Below are 24,122 nucleotides of genomic sequence, written 5' to 3' on the forward strand. Positions count from 1 at the left end.
ATTATTGCTTCCATTTTTATGAACAGCTTTTGTTGATGTGAGCTTTTTTAGCATTTACAGCTTGTCTAGGCCAATATTTTAACTCTTCTGCCATTATCAGTACCTTTTGACTTGCCTCTTCATTGTTTTTGTTTTTTAACAATGCTGTCTACTCTATAACAGACCTGTCATTTTGTTTTTAATTCCCCTTGCCTCCATATTTGCTTAAGTTGGGGATCAGTTAACTGAGTTAGCTGGACAGCTGGTCAGTGATGCTACCAGCATACGTTCAATCCCTACATTCGCTGAGTATACCATGAAATACTCCTCCCTCATTTGATGTATGGTGAGTCTTGGGTTAAACCACCACGAGTCATCTCTCTCTCTCTTTCTATCTCTAATGAGAAGGCAGCCCAAAGATCCAGTAAGACTATGACCACTTTACCTTTACTTCCTTAAAGCCTGTTACTCCTCTAACCTTTGCCAAATCCAATGAAAGGCCAGCAACCTGATCCATTTTACTGTCCACAGATGCTGCCTGGCCTGCTGATTACTATTACTGTCTCCTGATTTCCTTTTTTGTGTTTACTTTCAGATGCACCAGAAAGAAAGAGAAGCTGCTCTTAAAGAAGTGACACTGATGGACAAAATGAAGCATCCCAACATTGTTAAATTTTTGGATTCATTTGAAGGTCTGAAAGAAAAGCCAAATACTCCAAAATTTTAGTTGTCTGCTTGTCTGACTTAGTCAACCAACAGAATACGAGTCCAGAAAAATAGCTGAAATGCATATCACTATCATGCTGTTCCTCAGAAAATTTTCTAATCTACTTAACTCTGTGCCTCAACTGCTCAACCATGGGATCTGGACAAAGCTAACACTGAACACTATCCCTTCTTCCTTACCTTCCTTTGCAGCAAGCTGATATGAGGAGAAAGAATCCATAAGACATTTAAAAAGTGTTACATTAGAAGTACAAACTAATGACCTCAGTATTATGGAGTTCACACATAACCTGGGCTGACCCATCAGATAGCCCTGAGTTTTGTGAAGTTCAATATTGTTATTTTCTTTTTATGAAAGACCAGGCAATCAACACAAGGAGAGTATTGGTCTCCCATGCCCTGAATACTGCCCCTGCCATCCATCACACAAATCCCTCCAGGAATCTCTTTCAATATACCTTCGTACTGATACACAATCAGTGTCTTTGGAACTTCTTGCCACAGAGCGCTGTGGGGGCAGACGTCTTGTGTACATTTAGAGAGGGAATCCCTACAGTGTGGAAACAGGCCCTTCAGCCCAACACTGACCCTTCGAAGACTAACCCACTCAGACCATATTGCTCGACATTTACCCTTGACTAATGCACTTAACCTACACACCCCTGAACACTATGGGCAACTTAGCATGGCCAATTCACCTAACCTGCACATCTTTGGATTATGGGAGGAAACTGGAACACCCAGAGGAAACCCAGGCAGACACAGGGAAATTGTGCAAGCTCCACACAGTCACGTGAGGTGGGAATCAAATCCCTGGCATAGTGAAGCAACAGTGCTAACCACTGAGTCACTGTGCCAGCCCATTTAAGGCTGAGACAGATAGTTTCTTGATCAGTAGAGGAATCAAGGGTTTTGAAAGTGGATATGAAGAATTTTGCATCAGATGTGATCCTATTGAATGATGGAGCAGGCTCGAAGGGCTGAATGGCCTCCTCCTGTTTCTATTTCTTATGGGCATTGGCTGGCCATTTTAATATAAGATAACAGTCATCTCCTCTTGGTAAAATATTGAAGAGGTCTTGGAGTTATAAATAGTGGGACAGTTTTCTTTTGTAGCAGGTGAGTTTATAACTCATTCTGCTCCCACAACTGGTACAACAATTGCCAAGAAATAAAATCAAATCTATGATCTGGGACTGGAAAGGGCTGACTATATACTTTTTTGAAATCTATTTAAAGATGTGAAGATAAAGCAGTATGTTTGCTTACAGGATTCACCTGTGAAAAAAATAGCACTTAGGAGTGATTCACAAATGATAAAATATTGGGCTCTTATTTACAGAGGGTCAGAGTCTGTTTATAGTCATGGAATATTGTGATGGTGGTGACCTGATGCACAGAATTAACATGCAGCACGGGGTTTACTTTACCGAAGAGCAGGTAAGAACAAAATTAACTAAACTGAATGGAACACCAATGTTTGTTCCTTGATATACGATCTTGTTTTACTTTACACCAGACTTTGTAAGTTATTTCTTCATGGAGCTTAGAATGGCATCCATGTTCATGGTCATTGACAGCTGAGACACTAATCATTAATCAGTCGGGGGTTGTAAACTGTAGGATTTTCGAAAAACTTTACATTTCTTTTTCACGGTGATTTATTTCTTGAACTTTCTATAGCTAAGTTTGAGATTAGATTCCCTACAATGTGGAAACAAGCCTTTCGGCCCACCAAGTCCACACCTTACCTCTGAAGAGCAACCCACCCAGACCCTTTCCCCTGGCACCTAATGCTATGGGCAATTTAACATGGCCAATTCACCTAACCTGTGCATCTTTGGACTGTGAGAGGAAACCCACACAGACATGGGGAGAACATGCAAACTCCACACAGACAGTTGCCCAAGGTGGGAATTGAACCCAGGTCCTTGGTGCTGTGAGGCAGCAGTGCTAACCACTGAGCCACTATGTCACCCCATTTTTTCTGAGCTGCACCTGAAACAAATTCCAACTCATACTAAATTCTGTTGGCTGCACCTTTTTTTGCACTAAATTCTGTTTCCATCCCTTTGTCCTTACCCTCCACCCCAGGGGTTGCAGTTACAATGTACTAAAATCCTTGCTTAAAATAAATGCCTTTATTGCGTATAGGAGTTGGGACATCATGTTATAGTTGTACAGGGTGTTGGAGTACTGTTTTGGAGTACACTTTTGGAGTACTGTCTACAATTCTGGTGGCCCTGCTATAAGAAGGATTTTATTAAATTGGAAAGAGTGCAGAAAAGATTTACAAGGAATTTACTGGGAATGGAGAGTTTGAGGAGAGACTGGATAGGCTGAGACCTTTTCACCAGAGTGTAGGAGATTGAGGGGTGACCTTGTAGAGGTTTATGAAATCACGAGGGTCATAGATAAGGTGAATAGCAAAGTTCTTTTCCCTCAAGTGGGGAAGTTCAAAACTGGAGGGGCAAATTTTTAAGGTGAGAGGAGAAAAATTTAAAAGGTACCTGAGGAGCAACTTTATCATTCAGAGGGTGATTAATATGTGGAATGAATTGTTAGGTGAATTGGTAGATGGAGGTAAAGTTACAACATTTCAAAGACATTTGCACAGGTACACGAATAGGAAAGCTTTAGACGGATATGGGCCAGACACTGGCAAGTGGGATGAGTTTAGTTTGGGAAGGCTAGTTGGCATGAATGAGTTGGGCCAATGTGTTGATTCTGTGCTGTGTGATTCTATAAGCCCCTTTGATTTTTTAACAAATCACTATAGTCTTTTCCAACATTTCATGGCACAGCTTCAGAACTTTCAGAAGAAGGGTCACTGGACTCGAAACATTAACCCTGCTTTCTCTCCACAAATTCTGCCAGATCTGCTGAGTTTCTCCAGCAATTTCTGGTTTTTGTTTGGGAGCATTCAGCCCTTCCTACCCTGTGCAGTTCAATTTCTAAATATCTTTCTGGCTTCCTTCTTTCTTCAGCCAATTACTTGATAAAGTATCCTACTCTTCCTCTAATGTTTGATCAGTGCTTTTCTATAGGGAATGCTTTGGGATATTTTAATATATTAAGGACAAATACATGTTGTACTTGTCTAAGCCTTAGTAAACCTTTGAGCTTGGTTTTAGTGAATAATGTATGTGAGAGCCTCAAGGTTTGTGGTGCAGTGAGATTGTTAGGGAATCTGGTGGCCTTAATTGAATTTAGCAGCAGTGCGCCATTATAAACACTTCCAGAGTCCCAGCTGACATAGGTGGGAATAAAAATTAGGCAAGTATTTGCATTGTCAGTGGAAATCAAAGCTGAAAGTGATCTAGAGGAGGAAGGTAAGTGTAAAAGGAAATAGATAGGGCATGTTAGAAAGGCAAGGTCACGGTGATCATGGGGGACTTCAATATGCAGGTGGACTGGGTGAATAATGTTGTCAGTGGATCCAAAGAAAGGGAATTCATGGAATGCTTACAGGATGGCTTTTTGGAACAGCTTGTGATGGAGCCCACAAGGGAGCAAGGTTTTCTGGACTTAGTGGTATGTAATGAGCTTGACTTTATAAAAGATCTGAAAGTAAGGAGGCAGTGATCATAAGTTTGAAAGAGTTTGAAAGAGAGAAGGCAAAATCAGCTGTAATGGTATTACAGTTAAATAAAGGTACTTACAGGGGCATGAGAGAGGAACTGATGAAAATCGACTGGAAGCAGAACCTAGTGAGGAAGACAGTAGAGCAACAATGGCAGGATTTTCTTGGTGTAATTGAGGACACAGTACAGAGGTTCATCCCAAAGAAAGGAAGGATTATCCGGGGAGGGGTTAGACAGCCATGGCTGAGAAAGGAAGTCAGGAAATGTATCAAAGAAAAAGAGAGAGCCTATAAAGTGACCAAGAGCACTGGGAAATCAGAAGATTGGAAAACTACAAAAACAAACAGAGGATAACAAAGAGAGAAATAAGGAAGGAGAGGATCAAATATGAAGGTAAGCTAGCCAGTAATATTATAAATGACAGTGAAAGTTTCTTTCAATACATAAGAAACAAATGAGAGGCAGAAGTAGAAACCGGGCCACTCCAAATTGATGCAGGAAGGCTAGTGATGGGAGATAAGGAAATAGCTGAATAACTTAATAAATACTTTCTGTCAGTCTTCACAGTGGAAGACATAAGTAATATCCCAGCAATTAAGGAGAGTCAGGGAACAGAGTTGAGTATGGTAGCCATTACAAAAGAGAAAGTACTATAAAAGCTAAAAGGTCTAAAAATCGATAAATTCCCTGGCCCCGATGTGCTACATCCTAGTTCTGAGAAAGGTGGCTGAGGAAATAGCGGAGGCGCTATGATCTTTCAAATATCACTGGAGTCAGGGAAAGTCCCAGATGATGGGAAAATCACTATTGTAACCCCTTGTTCAAAAAAGGATCAAGGCAAAAGATGGAAAATCATACGCCGATTAGCCTAATCTTGGTTGTAGGTAAAATTCTAAAATCTATCGTTAAGGATGAGATTTCTAAATTATTGAAAGTACAGGGTCGGATTAGAACAAGGATGGATTTAGTAAGGAGAGACAAACCTGTTACAATTCTTTGAAGAGGTAACAAGTAGGTTAGACCAGGGAAATCCAGCGGATGTTATCTACCTAGACTTCCAAAAGGCCTTTGATATGATGCCTCACATGAGACTGCTGAGTAAGGTGAAGGCTCATGGTGTTCGAGGTGAGCCACTGGCATGGATTGGGGATTGGCTGTCTGACAGAAGGCAGAGAGTTGGGATAAAAGGTTCTTTTTCAGAATGACAGCTGGTAACGAGTGGGGTCTCGCAGGGTTCAGTGTTGGGGCCACAGCTGTTCACTTTATATATTAATGATCTGGATGAAGGGACTGGGGGCATTCTGGTGAAGTTTGCCGATGATATGAAGTTAGGTGGATTGGCAGGTAGTGCTGAGGAGGTGGGGAGGCTGCAGAAAGATTTAGACAGTTTAGGAGAATGGTCCAGGAAATGGCTGATGAAATTCAACGTGAACAAGTGCGAGGTCTTGCACTTTGGAAAAAAGAATACAGGCACAGACTATTTTCTAAACGGTGAGAAAATTCATGAAGCCAAAGTACAAAGAGATCTGGGAGTGCTAGTCCAGGATTTTCTAAAGGTTGATTTGCAGATTGAGTTAGTGATTAAGAAAGCTCATGTAACAATGTCATCTGTCTCAAGACGGTTGGAATATAAAAGCAGCGATGTGCTTCTAAGACTTTATAAAGCTCTAATTAGGCCCCATTTAGAATGGTGTGTTCAATTTTGGGCTGCACACCTCAGGAAGGGCACACTGGCACTGGAGTGTATCCAGCGGACATTCACACGGATGACCCCTGGAATGGTAGGCCTAACATATGATGATCAGCTGAGGATCCTGGGATTGTATTCATTAGAGTTTAGAAGACTGTGGGGAGATCGAGTAGAAACTTACAAGATAATGCATGGCTTAGAAAGCGTGGACACTGGGAAGTTGTTTCCGTTAGGTGGGGAGACTAGGACCCATGGGCACAGCCTTAAAATTAGAGGGGGTCAATTTAGAACGGAAATGAGGAGACATTTCTTCAGCCAGAGACTGGTGGGTCTTTGGAATTCATTGCCACGGAGCGCAGTGGAGGCCAGGACGTTGGGTGTCTTCAAGGCAGAGATTGATAGGGGATTAAAGGATACGGGGAGGGTGCGGGTAAGTGGAATTGAAATGCCCATCAGCCACAATTAAATGGCGGAATGGAGTCAATGGGCCGAATGGCCTTGCTTCCACTCCTATGTTTTATAGTCTTAAAAAGCTTGTCTTGACTCTTCCATAATGACTCTATTGTTAGGGTCCAGTCATTGCAGGACACACTGATTTTAGTGAACGCACCCAAGATGTCATTGGGACTTTTGAATATTAAGTAGGGTGTTACCTGTTTTGAATATTAAGTAGAGTGTTGCCTTTTTTGAATATTAAGTAGGGTGTTGCCTGCTTTAGTGAGAACTTTATTGATGCTCAAATAAACATTACAATAACCGCGAACATGCCAGGTGTGACTGGGAGCTGGGTATTTAAGATTTTAATCTTGAGCTGTTGGTTTTCATAATGAATTGTTTTATACTCAAAAATGCATAGCTGACATTCCATACTCCTTTTTTAGGTCTTGGACTGGTTTGTACAAATTTGCTTAGGGTTGAAACACATCCATGACAGAAAGATCCTACACAGAGATATCAAAACACAGGTAAATGTTGGAAGGCCAATAAACTAGCACTGAAATAATAATAATTAGATATATTTAGTTGTTTTGGAATGCATCTGCAATTTTTGGTGTTGCCAACAACTTTTACATTCCAAACATTTTGTGGTTCTAAATTCGGATATTTTAAACCATATAACCAGATACAAAGAGAAAGTGAGGATTGCAGATGCTGGAGATCAGAGTCAAGAGTGTGGTGCTGGTAAAGCACAGCAGGTGCCTCATTCCTGATGAAGGGCTCTTACCTGAAGAGTCGATTCTTCTGCTCCTCAGATGCTGCCTGACCTGCTGTGCTTTTCCAGCACCACATTGTCGAATATAACCAGATACTGTCTACTTAAAAAGCTCAAGTATTGAACTGTTGACTGTCGTTCTGAAACATTACCGATATACCATTTGGTTTCTGCGAGCATAGCAATATTATCTGAAATTAATAAAAGTCAATATATTAAATTAACACCATGCTGTTGTGCATCTGAAGGTTTATAATTAACCTGATGAGAGTTTTCCACATTTTAAAAAAATCAAACTTTGTTATCCTGCACTTGTTGTTAACTTGTCTGTTCTTTGTAAATGGTGTATGGTCCTTTATGCTCATAGATATTGATTTAATGCTGTAACATCTTTTTTACTGTACCCTGTTCACTGTTATTAAAATCCATTTCTGTCATTTGCATCTCTTCTTCTTTCTTGATTTTTAAAAATTATTTCTTTTGGCATGTAAATTTACAATCTTGGTTAAGTATTGTGCAAAATATTCCTTGCATTCTAAAAAGATTCACCTTGGCACTAAATTATCTTTATCTGATGGTTGTAGTTTTGAGACAAACTACACATACAATCAGAGTTAAGGTCAGAAGATAAGACTGAGTGGACAGATGAGAGGCTTCCTTCACACAAGCTGTGGCTGGTTGCCAGCTGCTCTATTTGTTGGTCTTTCGCACCTTTGCGTGTTTCTACACCTTTCATCTGTGTTTATGATGTTTAGATGATTTAATTTACTTTGCTTCCTTCCACATTTTTCTTGCACTTGGTCATTTCCTCATGCTGAGAAATCCTTAATGACACCAGTAGGTCTGTGAGCATGGTCCTTTTGGTAGAATATTTAACCTTTGCTCAATGTCTCTTTGCTGTACCCTGGCTACACCACTTCGTGGAATTCCAGGGAACTGAACTACAGTATAAAGTTCCTTTCTTTACCCTAATATGTTAATAATTGGCTGTTATATAAAGATATGTTGTGCAGTCTCATTAAATAAATTTTTACCATCCTGCAGTAACTCATTTCAATTTCATATTAAGAATTAAACAGCACTTTTGAACATGGAAAACATTACTGTAGTTCGCTAAGACCAAAAGCTATGGTTGTTATGGGAACTTAAGCTACTGTGTTTAGTGTGGTGAATAAAACAAAATATATTTTTATCCATAGAACATTTTCCTTTGTAATAAAGGAGTAACTGTAAAACTTGGAGACTTTGGAATTGCACGAATGTTGAACAAGTAAGTTTCCATTAACTAAAACCATTAGAGCATGAGCTTTTGAGCAAATTAACTGGTAAGATTACCATTATGTTATCAGGAATGAAGGACTACATGTTATGAGAAGCATTTGGAAAGGTCAGGAGTACCATTTGAAAAGAAAAGATTAAAACATGACCCAATATGATTTTTCAGAATGATGCATCAATAATTTTAAAAGTACAAATGCGAGCCTTAGGGACAAAATGCCCTTGGTGACACCCAAGCCATTTACCTCTGTTGCTCCTCCACCTTCCCCATCTCCATCTCTACAACCACCCCCTATCTCTACCTACTCAGTGATCTCCACCCCACCTACACACAGTTAACTCTGGGGAACCATGGCTAAACCTCCTGTGGACCCAGAGAAATATCAGCTGAGGCCACTGCTCTCAGTGGGGCTGCAAGTACTGGTTATCTCAGATGGCAGTCCTAGTGGGGCTTAATTGATTGGAGGTCCAACAATGTGCAGGGAGGTGCCTGACTATCTCAGAATTTTTAAAAAATTCATTTGTGGGATCTAGGTGTTACCTGTCAGCCAGCATTTATTGCCCGTCCCTAGTTGCCCTTGAGAAGGTGGTGGTGAGCTGCCTTCTTGAACTGCTGCAGTCCACCTGCTGTAGGTTGACCCACAAAATCAATGGGGAGAGAATTCCAGGATTTTGACCCAGCAACCGAGAAGGAAACGGCAATATACAGAGGAACCTCAATTACCCAGTATTCAATTGTATGAATTTAAGATGATCCAAACAACATTGCAAGGTCCTAATGTTTGGCTAAGCTAGGTTATTCAGCATTTGATTATCCAGCATTCAATTAACTGAACGAAATACTCCCCACCTATGTCCTTCGGAAAATCAAGGTTCCTCTGTATTTCCAAGTCATGATGGTACATGGTTAGGAGGGGAAATTGAAAGTGGTAGTGTTCCCATATACCTGTTGCCCTTGTCTTTCTAAACAGAAGTGGAATTTGCTTTGGGAGGTGGCCTCTGAGGATCTTCGGTGAATTTCTCAGTGTATATTATAGATGGTACTGCTGCTCCTGAGTGTTGGTGACAGAGGGAGTGGTTACTTGTGGCAATCAAGTGGGTTGCTTTGTCAAGCATCTTGAGTGTTATTGGGACTGCACTCATCCAGGCAAGTGGGGAGTCTTTCATCATATTTGTGATTTGTCTCTTGTAGGTGATGGACAGGCTTTGGGGAGTCAGGAAGTGAGTTACTCACCACACTATTCCTAGCCTCTGACCTGCTAGTGTATTGTGTGGGACCTCCCAGAAGAAGCAGCACAAGATTTGAACTGGATCTGTAACAATGGATGATAACCATGTTGCACTCATGAATTGCATTGAGTGTCTGTAAAATAGAAGCTTTTAAACAAATGGCTCATAATAGACTCTTTTTACATCATGGAGAAAGTGAGGACTGCAGATGCTGGAGGTCAGAGCTGAAAATGTCTTGCTGGAAAAGCGCAGCAGGTCAGGCAGCATCCAAGGAGCAGGAGAATCAACGTTTCGGGCATGAGCCCTTCTTCAGGAATGAGCCTGAAGAAGGGCTCATGCCTGAAAAGGCCTCATGCCTGAAACGTCGATTCTCCTGCTCCTTGGATGCTGCCTGACCTGCTGCGCTTTTCCAGCAAGACATTTTCAACTCTTTTTACATCATAACTGTCAGTATTAACAAGGAAATGTTGCTAAGCTACAGACTATTCTGTTGCTTGGCTACTTTTTTATGATAGTCTATTGCAATATCCAGTAATCTATCCTAATATTTCTTATTGTTCTCATTATGATTTATTCTGCTGCAAAATTAGTTCTATTATAAGGTCATATCATGCATAGTTTCTGCAAATTTTGCAAAGCTATCATATTGATTAGGGTTTTATGGGGTTCCTTGCACTACGGACACACATATAAATACATTGCTTCCTCATGGTGATCGTGACACTAGAATTGATTATTCCCCATTTGTCATGGGGTTTATATCCACATCTAGGAGTTTCAGTTTGTGAAGACTTGTCTTTAGACTTAGACCTCCTTAGATCTCTGTTGCTCATTAATACCGAATACAAATAAAACTAGTAATCTGAGACATATCAGGCTCTAAGCTTACTGTTAGATTATTAAGAATATTTTCCACATGTGCTTCTTTCTCCAAATCTACGAATCTTTGCCCACATTATGCTATTTAAGTCCCATGTGGAGCAGCACTGGATCATCATCATGTTTTTAGATTACTTACAGTGTGGAAACAGGCCCTTTGGCCCAACAAGTCCACACCAACCCTCCGAAGAGCAACCCACCAGACTCATTCCCCTACATTTACCACTTCACCTAACACTACGGGCAATTTAGCTTGGCCAGTTCACCTGGCCTGCACATCTTTAGACTGTGGGAGGAAACCGGAGGAAACCCTTCATCCTATATCAATGATCCCCTCTCCCTGGTTCCTAGTGATGTTGCTGGGGAACGCTGCCAACCTGTAAATAAGGTAAAAACAATTACTGCAGATATTTTACTGCTCCTCAGATGCTGCCTGAACTGCTGTGCTTTTCCAGCACCTCTAATCCAGAGCCTGTAAATAACCATCATCTCTCAGGGACAGATGTTTTCACTGTTCTTTGGGTTGGATTCCATGAGTGGCCACATATATCTGGATAAGTAGCAGAATCACATCAGCTCTCCTGGATCTGTGTGGTCAAGTTGCCACTGCTTTTCAGGCCAGGGATTATGTTCTCTGCCACAACTATTAAATTACTTCCCAATCTCGCTGATTTTTCTTTATTTCCAGAATCAGGTTTCCAGTAAGTTTTGGTGTTGTTTTAGAATGTAAGGACCAGGAGTAGAAGTAAATAATTCAGCCCCACAGGTCCACTATGCCATTTGATGAGATGATGGCTGACATCATCTCAGTCTCAACTCCACTTTCCTGTCTGCTCCCCATAACCCTTTAACTCATCTCCAATTAAAAACCTGTCTGTCCCCTCATGACTTTTATTCAGCGTCCCAAAGTCCGCTGCACTCTGGAGTAACGAATCTGCGAGGTTCAGGGGAGTAATTCCTCCTTATTGCTATTTTAAATCTGCCACCCTTTAGCCGAAGACTATGACCTCTCATTTTAGACTGCCTCACAAGGGGAAACATCTGCTCTGCATCTATTTTGTTAACCTATTTTAGCATCTTAAATACCTCAATTCGATTTCCAATCGTCCTTCTAAACTTGAGTGACTATAAGCCTAAACTGCTCAATCTCTCTTCATTATGCAATCCTTTAATTAATGGAATTAATCTAGTAAACCTTCTCTGAACAATATTCAATGCAATTACGTCCTTCCTCAAGTTAGGAACCAAAGCTGTACACAGTACTCTACATACAGTCTCACCAATTCTTTGCACAATTGCAACAACACTTCCCGACTGTTCTAGTTCTTTAGTTTGCAAAGCAGTAGAGTGGTCAACTTGTCAAGAGCTTAATCATAGCAAACGAAAAAAAGCCCAGTTAGGAATAAGCAAAACGTGTGTATTTTCTTTTTAATTTCTCTTACAATTGCAAAATTTACTTCCAGTGGACGTGGACCAACGAGATCTGAAGTTATTATACGTCCTTCTGTTGGGGGAGGGGGGGGGGGGTTGGGGCGGGTAACTATTCAGTCAGATGTGTATCAAATAAATCTGGTCATTATTCAAAAATATTGTGTGTGTTTTAAATCAAATAAAATGCTAACTATTCAAAATAATGTTTCTAGTCTTAAGAGACATACAATACATTAAAATGCAACCAGAGTTCAGAACAGTTTAGAAAATGTCAAGTCATTTTGCTTTTTTTGTTATTTTAGTTTGCTTTTCTCTTCTATTCTTCTAGTACCATGGAGCTAGCACATACACGTATAGGAACACCATACTATTTATCCCCTGAGATATGTGCAAACCAACCATACAATAACAAAACGTAAGTGTAAATTTGCTTTAAACAGCCTATTGCATTTTTGTTAGTGCTTTATAGCACAACCCGTGTTTTGTGTCTAATTTTAGTTGGGTACACATTCACTTAAACCCAGTCACTCAAGACTAAGAAAATGCCTATACAGTACTGTAGGCTTCAACAGTTATAGGCTTGAGAGAGAAGCAATTCATATTCAGTGCTATCTTACTGCATGTGACTGACATTTACATTTAAATGGTCTTCAGCAAGTAATAATAATCAATGACATTAATTTGGATGGCAGTGTGTGCTGTGGGGAGGATGCTAAGAGGCTGCAGGGTGACTTGGACAGGCTGGCTGAGTGGGCAGATACCTGTTAAATGCAATTTAATGTGGACAAATGTGAGGTTATCCAGGAAGGTAGATTATTATCTGCATGGGGGCAGATTAGGAAAAGGTGAGTTGAAACAAGACCTGGATGTTATGGTGGAACAGTTGCTGAAGGTTGGCATGCAGGTGCAGCAGATAATGAGGACAGCTTATGACATGCTGGCCCCCATAGAGAGAGGATTTGAGTATAGGAGTAGGGATGTCTTGCTGCAGGTCCGTTATACAGGACCTTGGCGAGGCCACGCCATGCGTATTGTGTGTAGTTTTGGTCTCCTATTCTGAGGAAGAATATTCTTACTATTGAGTGAGTCCAGCAAGGATTCATCAGACTGATTCGCAGGATGGCAGGACCAACTATGAAGAAAGACTGATTGAATGGGCTTGTATTCACTGGAATTTAGAAGAAGAAGAGGGGCAGATTGCACAGAAACATTGAAAATCCTGTTGGACGAGACAGGCTGGATGCGAAAGAATGGTTCTGATGTGGGGAAAGTCCAGAACTAGGGGTCATGGTCTAAGAATAGAGGGTTAAACCATTCAGAACTGAAATGAGGAAGAATTTTTTCACTCTGTTGTGAACCTGTAGAATTCTCTACCACAGAAAGCTGTTGGGGCGAGTTCACTAGATATATTCAAGAGGGAGCTGGAAGTGGCCCTTGTGGCTCAGGGGATCAAGAGTATGGAGAGAAAGCAAGAGTGGGGAACTGAGATTGTGTGATCAGCCATATCATTTTGAATGGTGGTGCATGCTCAAAGGGCTGAATGGCCTGTTGCTGCACTGTTTTCTGTGTTTCTATGTTTCTATCTGAATTTCTTTGAGTGGAGGCAGCAATCTCCAACTGTGTTGATGCTTCAAAGAGAGCATGGAGACCATTCCATCAAGGAGGAAAATGGGGAGTGGGGTCCACCAGAATGGAGCCTCAGATGATAGCCCTGACAGCTATCCTTAGTTGCCCTTGAACTGAGTGGCTTGCTTGCCATCAGAGGACTGTTAAGAGTCAACCACATTGCATATGAATCTGTAGTCACATGGAGACCAGACCAGATGAGCATTGCGGGTTTCTTTCCTTAAAGGACATTAGTGAAGCAATTTTTTTTTTTTAATTTCATGGTCACCATTACTGAAACTAGTTTTCAGTTCCAGATTTTCAGTTATTTGAATTTAAATGTCACCATCTGCCGCACTGGAGTTTGAACCCATGTGCCCAGAATATTAATTTGTGAGTATTGGTCAGTGACATCACAACTATCCTATTGTCTTCCTTTAATCTAGTCAAAAAATTATTTTTGGTGTTAAAAGGTGCCCTTGTGTTAGAAGACTGCAATGTAAAAAAGCATTTCAGTTTGCTGAGTCATTTTGAATACAATATTTTTGGCTTGAGACTTGTCACAAAGTGCAACTGTAAAGATGAGTCACTTAAATCCTCTCTTTCTGTTAAGTGTTTGATTCTTCATATAGCATGAATTTAAGTAGAACTTTCTTAGTTTTGGGCATAATCATCAGAGTATAGGCAGAAGCTGTAGTATTAGTTTACAAAGATGATACAATGTCTTTTAAATGCTTCTTGTCTTTTTGACTAATGGTAAAGCATATTTAAATAAAATATGTTTTAAAGAGAGACACAATTTCAATTATAAGCTGACGAGTGTTTTCACCCAACTTTATGTTTGCCTGTTTTGAAATGTGTATGTAAGTCAAGCTTTGTGAAAATCTTTGTAATAATTCATAATTATGTTCAACTCTATTAAAGAAGAGGAAAAGGAAAATAATGTAGAGGAGAAGAATGAGGTATGAGATATTAGACTAGAAAGGATCGAAGTTAGTTACAAACAGGTGTTATCAATTATAGAAGGAGTGAATGTAGACAAGTCCCCTGGGCCGGATGGGATTTATCCGAGGATTCTCTGGGAAGCTAGGGAGGAGATAGCACAGCCTTTGACTTTGATATTTGAGTTGTTATTGTCTATATATGTTTATATGTTTGGTACCAGAGGACTGGAGGATTGTAAATGTTGTGCCCTTGTTCAAGGAGGGCAGTAGAGATGACCCAGGTAGTTATAGACCAGTGAGCCTTACTTCTGTTGTAGGAAAGGTTTTAGAAAGGATTATAAGAGATAAGATTTATAATCGTCTAGCAAGCAACAATTTGATTTCAGATAGTCAGCATGGCTTCGTCAAGGGCAGGTTGTGTCTCACAAACCTCATTGAGTTTTTTGAGAAGGTGACCAAACATGCACTTTGGTAGGGCAGTTGACATGGTATACATGGACTTCAGTAAAGCCTTTGATAAGGTTCCACATGGTAGGCTGTTGGAGAAAATGCAGAGGCATGGAATTGAGGGTGATTTAGCAGTTTGGATTAGAAACTGGCTTTCTGAAAGAAGGCAGCGAGTGGTAGTTGATGGAAAATATTCAGCCTGGAGTCCGGTTACTAGTGGTGTGCCACAAGGAGCTGTTTTGGGACCACTGCTGTTTGCCATTTTTATAAATGACTTAGACGCAGGCATAAGTGGATGGATTAGTAAATTTGCAGATGACACTAAAGTCGGTGGAGTAGTGGACAATGTGGAAGAATGTTACAGGTTGCAGGGGGACTTGGATAAACTGCAGAATTGGGCTGAGAGGTGGCAAATGGAGTTCAATGCAGCTAAATGTGAGGTGATGCACTTTGGGAAGAATAACAGGAAGGCGAGTACTGGGTCAATGGAAAGATTCTTGGTAGTGTTGATGTGCAGAGGGATCTTGGAGTCCATGTACATAGATCCCTGAAAATTGCCACCCAGGTGGATAGTGCTGTTAAGAAGGCATATGGTGTGTTAGGTTTCATTCATAGAGGGATTGAGTTCTGGAGCCGCAATATCATGCTGCAACTATACAAAACACTTGTGTGGCCACACTTGGAATATTGTGTACAGTTCTGGTTGGAGAAAGTGAGGACTGCAGATGCTGGAGGTCAGAGCTGAAAAATGTGTTGCTGGAAAAGCGCAGTAGGTCAGGCAGCATCAAAGGAGCAGGAGAATCGACGTTTCGGGCAGATTCCTGAAGAAGGTCTTATGCCGAAACATCGAATCTCCTGCTCCTGAAATGCTGCCTGACCTGCTGTGCTTTTCCAGCAACATATTTTTCAGTACATTTCTGGGCCCCATATTTCGTGAAGGATGTGGTAGCATTGAAAAGGGTGCAGAGGAGATTTACCAGAATGTTGCCTGGTCTGGAGGGAAGATCTTATGAAGAATGGCTGAGAGACTTGAACCTGTTCTCATTGGCAAGAAGGCTAAGAATGGATTTGATAGAGACATACATGATGATCAGAGGATTAAATAGAGTAGACAGTGAAAGTATTTTTCCTAAGATGATGACGTGAGCGTGTACAAGAGGGCATAACTACAAATTGAGGGATGATTGATTTAAGACAGATGTCAGAGGCAGGTTCTTTACGCAGAGAGTGGTAAGGGTGTGGAATGCCCTACCTGCCAATGTAGTCAACTCAGCCACATTAGGGAGATTTAAACAATCCTTAGATAAGCACATGGGTGATTTTGGGATAGTGTAGGGGGACGTGCTAAGAATAGTTCACAGGTCAGCGCAACATCGAGGGCCGAAAGGCCTGTTCTGCGCTGTATTGTTTTATGTTCTATGTGCTATAATTTAATCACAACAATTTATGCCTCAGTATTATTGTTTGTCTTCATGTACATATAATCATTTTATATTTTTAGTGATATTTGGTCTCTCGGATGTGTCCTGTATGAGTTAGCCACTCTGAATCATCCAGTAAGTATAGTAATTATCAGACATAACAGCAAGGGTACATATTATAGAGCATTTTAGTGTTCTAGAAAACTAACTCACACGATAAATTCAAGAATAAGTGTGTTAACATCTGTCAATATAAGCAATGTACCTGAGACATTGAAGTATTACTCACTTAAGTGAGACAAGGAACTGTTTTAAATAATTAGCCTTTACCCAGTTTGTACAAGTTACATAAAAGGGGATAACTGCTTGAATTTGGGGCAAAGGTATATGGTACATTTGCAAGTTTATATGTACTGGAGTGAATTTCTACATAGATTCTCTCCTATATCTTTGGAAGAGTTGAAATAGTAAAGTTTGAAAAATGATCAATTGAGGATGGTGAGTGAACCCTTGGATATTTACTCCTCATCGCATTGCACTGTACAAAGATGTTCCAGGTTTTGGAGTAAGTCAGGGTGCATTTGTTTGCAGCTTGTGAATCTTATACATTTATTTAATTGTGCTTATTGTATAGGCAGCAAGGTCAATTGCTTTGAGGGATCATCTCCAACTTTTTCCTTTTTTTAAAAATTCATTCATGAGATGAAGCTTTCAGTAGCTAGGCCAACATATATTGCCCATCCCTAATTGTCCAGAGGGCAGTTAAGAATAAACCAGTTTGCTATGGATCAGGAGTCACATATAGGCCAGACCAGGTAAGGATGGCAAGTTCCTTCTTGAAAGGGCTTTGACTTGCAATATAAAGGCTATCCTGCTCTTTTGTATGGTATTGCCAGCACGAGTGCAAATACTTTGCTGCTTAAAACTGATTTGTATCCTACCTAATACAGCCCAATTCTAGAAACATACATATGAGGCTGCCACAATCTGTGGTAGGATATATGTTTACGATGGCTAAGTCTAAACAAGGTATCAACATGGCAGACTACAAGGGTTAATAAATTCCAAGTGTGGCCTCACCAATTCCCTGCAAACCTGCAGCAAGAATCCTTGTTCCTGTACTCAAATCCTCTCCAGATGAAGGCAAACATGAGCTCCCAGACCTCATTACAGCCTTTGTTTGCCTTCAGCAAAAAAAAATAATTCCCTGGGTAGACCCATAACCAGCACAAAGGAAGCTGGTAGTGCTCATTAGAGCCAATTATGTCAGTTCAAGGATATTGCTGTAGAAGTTCCTTATGATGGAAGTCAAGGCCTAACAATCTAATGCTGACTCATGAATGACCTCATCTCCAATATAAGGTTAAAGTTATTGGGTATTCTCCAATGATTCCATGGTGTTTGATACTGTTCACAACTGCTTAGTTGTTGAAGTAATCTGTGCCAGCATGCAGTATGACCCAGGTAACAGCCCCAACAGGCCTAGGGTGAAAAGTGGAAACACCCATACCAAAAATGTGCCAGGCAATGACCAACTCCAATAAGAGAGAAATTAATAATTTCCCGAACTGTATAAACATGGCTGAATCACCCACCATCAAACTCCTGGAGGGATGAGGTGGTCACCGTTGACCAGAACCCAAATTGGTCCAGCCAATAAATACACCAATATTAAAAGCAGGTCAGACACTGGAAATTCTACATTGAGCACTTAACTCCTGATTCTGGAAAGTTATTCTACCCTCCACAGAGTACAATTCAGGGGTGTGAGGGAGTAATCTCCAATTGGCTACTCTCCAACTACACTCAAGAAGCTTGACGTCATGTCACTTGCTTCAATAGCACTTTGCCGATCACCTCTGCCTCAAATGCACCATGGCAGTAATATATACCATCTGCAAGATACACTGCAGCAACTCAATGAAGCTTATTCCACAGCATCGCCCACGCTTACAACATCTAGTACCTAGCAAGGCAAAAGCACCAGCTGCAGAGAAGACTGCACACATTTTATACACCATCCTGACAAGGAAATATACCACTGTTCCTTCGTCATTGTTGGACCAAACTCCAGAAATTCTATATGCAACGAAACTATTGGAATAACTGCATGAGGACTGCAACAATTCAATTAGGTAGATTACTGCCATATTCTCATGGGCAGTTAGGAATGGGAAAATTATGCTGGCCTTGTTGAAGTCACCCTTAAACCGCTAAAAGCATAAAATAAAACTGCAGAAACCTTGGCTTTAACAGTGCTACCCAGATTCCAGAAAATGAATAAAAGTAGTCTCATTTGGATCATATGGCTCTTGTGGCAAAGAATTTGGGTTTGAAATTTATCAGCCCAGTGAACAACAGATTTACTGCAGGGTTTGAATTTGTGAATTGGTAGATGCATTCTCACTAAAAATAAAATCCTTAGGTTGAATGTTTGAGAGGAGATTGTAGTCCTGCTTTAGAGCCGAAACTGTGAGGTGATCCTGTTCCACAGGCATTCGAACCGTGATGTGGTGTTTTTCTGTTGTGAGCCAATTAACAGGGTCAATGTGGCTCACTACCAAGAGCTGCCAATTCAGTCACAGGGCTGGCAGCTCAACAACTGTCTCAATGCCACTGATTGAAGTTACCCCGTTCTGAAGCTGCTTCACCAAGTATAGGGCACTTCATGCAGAGGTGCCAGCAAAGAGGAAAGAGTTTTCTGGTCAATAGCATCGGGGCAATTTGGGTGAGCCCATCCTAAACTGGTGGGCAGCACAGTTGTTTCCTTGCGTGGGCCTGGGAATAGCCCTGTCTTCCCACCAAGGAAGGCCATTATCCCCTCTGACTTTAACCCCCCCCACCCCCGTCTCAGTTGTGATGTGGAACTGTGCTGCTGAGGTTTCTGCCATTGGCAATATGCCTGGGCAACAGGAAGATATCAAATTTCCATCCCACTGCGTGTGCCATATTTTCAGTCCTCTGCCATCCCTCCCAGAATGTTTAAAAGCTGGCATTAATTTTTTTTCTGATTAGTTGTGGCTTCTAGGTGTAATTGAGAATAAAAGTAAATGTAATTTCAGAATCATTGTTACAAAGAATATAAAATGCCAAAAGCTTGGAATATTGAGGTTAATTATACATTAATCATTTTATTGTGAAAATAATTTCATTGATTTTTTTTTCAGTTTGAAGGCAATAATTTGCATCAGTTAGTGGTGAGGATCTGTAGAGGTCGCTATGCCCCAGTAAATTCCAGATACACCTACGACTTGAGGATGTTATTAGCCCAGCTATTTAAAGTAAACCCCCGTGATCGACCATCCATCAACTCAATTTTAAGGAAGAAGTTCTTGGAAAAGCGTATTAGAAAATACCTCAGCCCTGAAGTACGTTTTGGTTCTTCTAAATTTTATTTGGAGTATAAATTATTTGCAGCAGATTTGCATTAAGTTTTACCTAATACATATTAATGAGTAAGAACTTTAATGAAAAATTGGGAGGTCCATAATCAGTGACATAACATACATGATATTTTATTGGAAAATATATTTAACATCTGGCTAAGTGTTATTATCTGCATCTTCAGAATAATTAGTTTGAAAACTAGAACTTTTGCAGCAATTGGAAGATTTAATTATTTAAAAACCTCCCATGAAAGAAATAATATAGTGATTGAAATCTTGATCCTGATCTTCATTGTTTTTGATATTTTTCCACCTGTTAAATAAACAATATTGTCCTTGTTTGCATATTTCTAAACAAAAATGCAGCTAATAAAGGAAGAATTTAGCCACACAGTCATTCATAGGAAGAAGTCGCCTGCGTCAAGATTTACAGCAGCCAGCTCACAACCAGGTTAGAACAAAGCTGATCTTAATGTTATACAAGGTGGCTGTATGAGTTAGCTATTACCCCACTATTGCCCCTTTTAAAGGAAGTGAAAGGTCATTGAGAGTAATTTTGACTTTGTGCATGACCAAATAAGAAAAGAACTTTGTTTGACATCATATGTGCGAGTGTCTCCTTCTCACAAATCTAAGAATTAAGAATCAAAATTTTCACCAGGTACTTTGGTCATCTGGGATTTCTTGTAGATCAACAAAGTATCTTTACTAATTTTTTGAAATGTTGATCTTTACATGCAAGCTCCAACAATACAGAAAGCTAAATATGAGATGAAGCAGCTACCAAGACCACTAATAAATAAAAAGCCACCACCAGATCATTATGAATGGAAAGCATTAGCAGTGGTCAACAGACCGAATATGAAGGTGCGTTATAATATAAGGAATATTTCTTTTCTGACCATTAGCATTGCTGAGTGTATTAATTGTCAGAAAGTATATTGCTGAAAAGACAGATGTGTGGCTGAAGCTTTTTATCCTGTGGTCATTTGGTCAAATGCAAGAAAGTCAAATTTCACAGTTTAACTACAGATGATTGGTTGACAAATCAACACTGGCGTTGACATGGAGAAAATGGTGGAGCTGTATATGCTCCCTAAGTACCTGGTAATTCAAACAAGGTGCAAAGCCTGAAAGGATCACATCTTTGCAAAGAATGGGACTCATAGGGATATGCATTGCTTCTAGAGTTGACTTGCGAACCAAATGGCATTCTTTTCTGTTGTGATCATTTGAAATTTGGCATTCTTGTATTTGTCCTGATGAGTGCAAGATGAAAACGTCGGCAGCATGTAACTTTCTAGTGATATACAAAACATCAACCAACTGTTTATCAGAAATTACCAGTCTTTCAGACAGAATGTGTAGAACAGAGGATGGTGTGGTAGAATTATCTGCAGGAATTTCCAAAACACATCAGCTGCTTAAAATCCATATCTGTTTTTGTGGATTAACACAGAAAGGTCTTTCTCTCCTCCTAAGTCTCCAGTAGATATTAACTAATACTGTGTGTCAGTTTTCTCAGATGGCTGCTCCCTTGTCTCTTGGTCAAAAAGTTGTGGATTCAAGCCAGTACTTGAAGTTTTGACAATATTAATTGAGTTATGTCCAGTGCATTGCTAATGGAGGTCTGTGCTTCATTACAATCCTGTGTTGCGACACAGGGTAAACCCCCCCTCCCCCCGCTAATTTAAACCCTCCCCTCGCTAATTTAAACCAGCAACACAAGATTTACCCCATGCTGTAATCTGTGAAAATCCAAGAGGCAAAGAACTATCCCAAAAGTCACTATTTAAGATAAAAATTAACAACTTTATATCTTAAATTCTAACAGAGAATAACTAACCAACAAATATCTACAACTCATTTATCTAAACCTATATTTTACCTTCCCCTCTACAATACTGGTCCAATAAAACCCCTGATTAAGATTTACAGAAAGATTCAAATTTCAAAACCAGCTAGCTGTCAAATCTTCTCTTTGTATCTTCCTCTGTAAATTTGCTCTCCAGGCCATTGTCAATGTTTTTTTCTGTGCAAACTCCTTCTCCAGATAGTTACCTCTCAGAGAGTTCTTACTAGCACTCTACATCTGTTGGTCTTTTGGGAGGTTTCCCTCAACTGTTCAGTTTTTTTTTCTGGTTTCATACTCCCAAAACATTGGATCGTTTCATTGGTTTTAATATCATCAAAATACCAAATTCAAACTTGATTAGAGTTTGGTATCTTGGGGCATAATTTAAACTGTTTGGCTGAATTTGAATTTGATTTTGTCTCACAGCAACCCAGCCAGTGCTAGCTATTCTGACCAAACATTACATTGTTACCTTGTTCCGGACTCTCTGTGCCTCTCTAAGACCTTGCTAACTTTCAATTCTCTTAAATATACAGTATTCCTTACACCTTCATAACACCTGGCAGATGCTAATACTGGACAAGGCAGAGTGAAACCTGTTTTGATGGACCCTAATCTTTTTTATTAATAACCACAAGGTCAATAACTGAATATTTTCAAGAAAGTGCCAATGAATTTAGAGTGTAAACATTTCGTTAAACACAAAAAAAGTGCTCCTGCTTCTAAACTGTCTGTCTCTCTCACATGTGTGTACACACATATTCACACATATAGACCCTCTGACTCGATTCTACATATTTATGAGTCACTGTGTATTCTTGTCACTAGGCAACAGCATAGGTTTACCCTATGTTTTTTGATGCACTGAAATTACTAACTCCGACGTCTTCACTTCAATGGATATAAAACCTCATTAAAAATATGCATAATTAAACAGCCCTCCAGACCTATGGGCATGAAGTGGATAAGAACAATTTTAAAAAATGAAATCAAAACTATATATCCCTCCTTATTAACCCACAAAATACAAAATATAATTTAACTTTATAATTGTACATCACCCCAACACCTGCCCACCAGAGTAAAATGATGAGATGTTCTTTAGAGATATTAATATCTTTGTTTACAATCTCCTTTTATCATGATTTATGTTTACTTATGTAGATTTTACTGTAGCAATAACAATGTACTTGAATCAAATATACAAGGGCTTTGCAAAAAAATCATATGCTACACAAGTCAATTTTGATCATTGCTTTCCTCAAATTTACTCTTGATAAAGCATCTACTATAATGATGTTTGTCTTTTGCTGCTACACGAATCATTTTTAAATTGTACAATTGTGACATTAATCTCTTGTAAGGTAATCTCAGGTTTTTGCTGTGAAACTTTGCTAGGAAGGTTGCAAACATGAAGAAAGAAGCGGAAAATAAATAGAGTAATTTAGATCTATGTGAATGCATGAAGTATAGTTATTAAGATTACCAAGTGGATTTATGAAGGGTCTGATTTCATGCTGTACATCTCTCTGACTTTATGATACAGTGGCTATAACAGAGACATGCCTCAAGAAAGACAAGATTGTGTGTTAAATATTTTTCAATACAAGGTGGTCAGATAAGATAAGGAAAAGACAAGGAAAAGACAAAGTCCTTCAGCTAAGGACTGTGTAGTGGTGCTGCAGAAATAGGATGTCTCAGAGAGTCAAAAAACAGAATTGATTTGGCTAGAAATTTGGAACAGAAAGTACAATTATGTTGTTTGATTTATTCGATAAATCAGCAACTAGTGGAATGGCAGTAGAGGAACAAATCAGCCAGGAAGTGCAAAGATTATAGATTAGTTGTAACTGGAAACGTTAGTACTCAAATATACACTAGGAGAGTGGTAATGTAATGAGCAGCAAGATGCAAGTAGTTCTAAAATGTGTTCAGGAAAATCTTCTGCAGCAGTACCTGACCAGTCCAACAACATGAGAGTCACTGCGAGACCTGGTTCTTGGGAATGAGATGGACCGCATAGATCAAGTGTCAGTGGGAGATCATATAGGGATAGTGATTATTGTATCATAATGTTTAGGATGACAGTGGAAAATGACAAAGATCATTCCAAAGTAAGATAACTAACTCGGTGAAGCTGACTTCAATGGGACAAAACAGATCTGGGTTGAATAACTGAAACTAAAGCTTGGTGGGAAAAACCAGTAGCTAATCAATGAGCTGCATTCTAAAAGGTGGTTCAGACATGGTCAAGGTATATTACTTGAAAAGAAAATATAGAGCAAACAAACCAAGAGCTCCTGAGATGAAAAATGAGATAGAGATTGAGATTAAGAAGGAAAATTGTGTCAGTATGAAAATGTAACTGAGAACCAAAGAGGTGCAGAAGAGAGATGAGAGAAACAAATAAGAGTAGCAGAGAGGGATTATAAAAAGAAGAGTAGAAACCAACAT

General features: G+C 39.8%; 1 protein-coding gene across 1 annotated transcript in view; it reads left to right on the top strand.

Annotated features, from left to right (window-relative positions):
- The first annotated feature begins 589 nt into the window (after positions 1-589).
- The window catches only part of LOC132816960 (serine/threonine-protein kinase Nek5-like), a 47,608-nt gene continuing 24,075 nt past the window's right edge, over positions 590-24,122 (top strand). Inside the window, exons 1-9 of the mRNA XM_060826985.1 lie at positions 590-671; positions 2,048-2,145; positions 6,861-6,944; positions 8,392-8,462; positions 12,339-12,425; positions 16,508-16,562; positions 19,595-19,795; positions 20,180-20,264; positions 20,556-20,680. Of these exons, the coding sequence (XP_060682968.1) occupies positions 620-671; positions 2,048-2,145; positions 6,861-6,944; positions 8,392-8,462; positions 12,339-12,425; positions 16,508-16,562; positions 19,595-19,795; positions 20,180-20,264; positions 20,556-20,680 (858 nt within the window). The 5' untranslated portion in view covers positions 590-619. The remainder of the gene's footprint in view (positions 672-2,047; positions 2,146-6,860; positions 6,945-8,391; positions 8,463-12,338; positions 12,426-16,507; positions 16,563-19,594; positions 19,796-20,179; positions 20,265-20,555; positions 20,681-24,122) is intronic.

This window comes from Hemiscyllium ocellatum, chromosome 6 (assembly GCF_020745735.1).
Source record: "Hemiscyllium ocellatum isolate sHemOce1 chromosome 6, sHemOce1.pat.X.cur, whole genome shotgun sequence".
In the NCBI taxonomy this organism is placed as follows: domain Eukaryota; kingdom Metazoa; phylum Chordata; class Chondrichthyes; order Orectolobiformes; family Hemiscylliidae; genus Hemiscyllium; species Hemiscyllium ocellatum.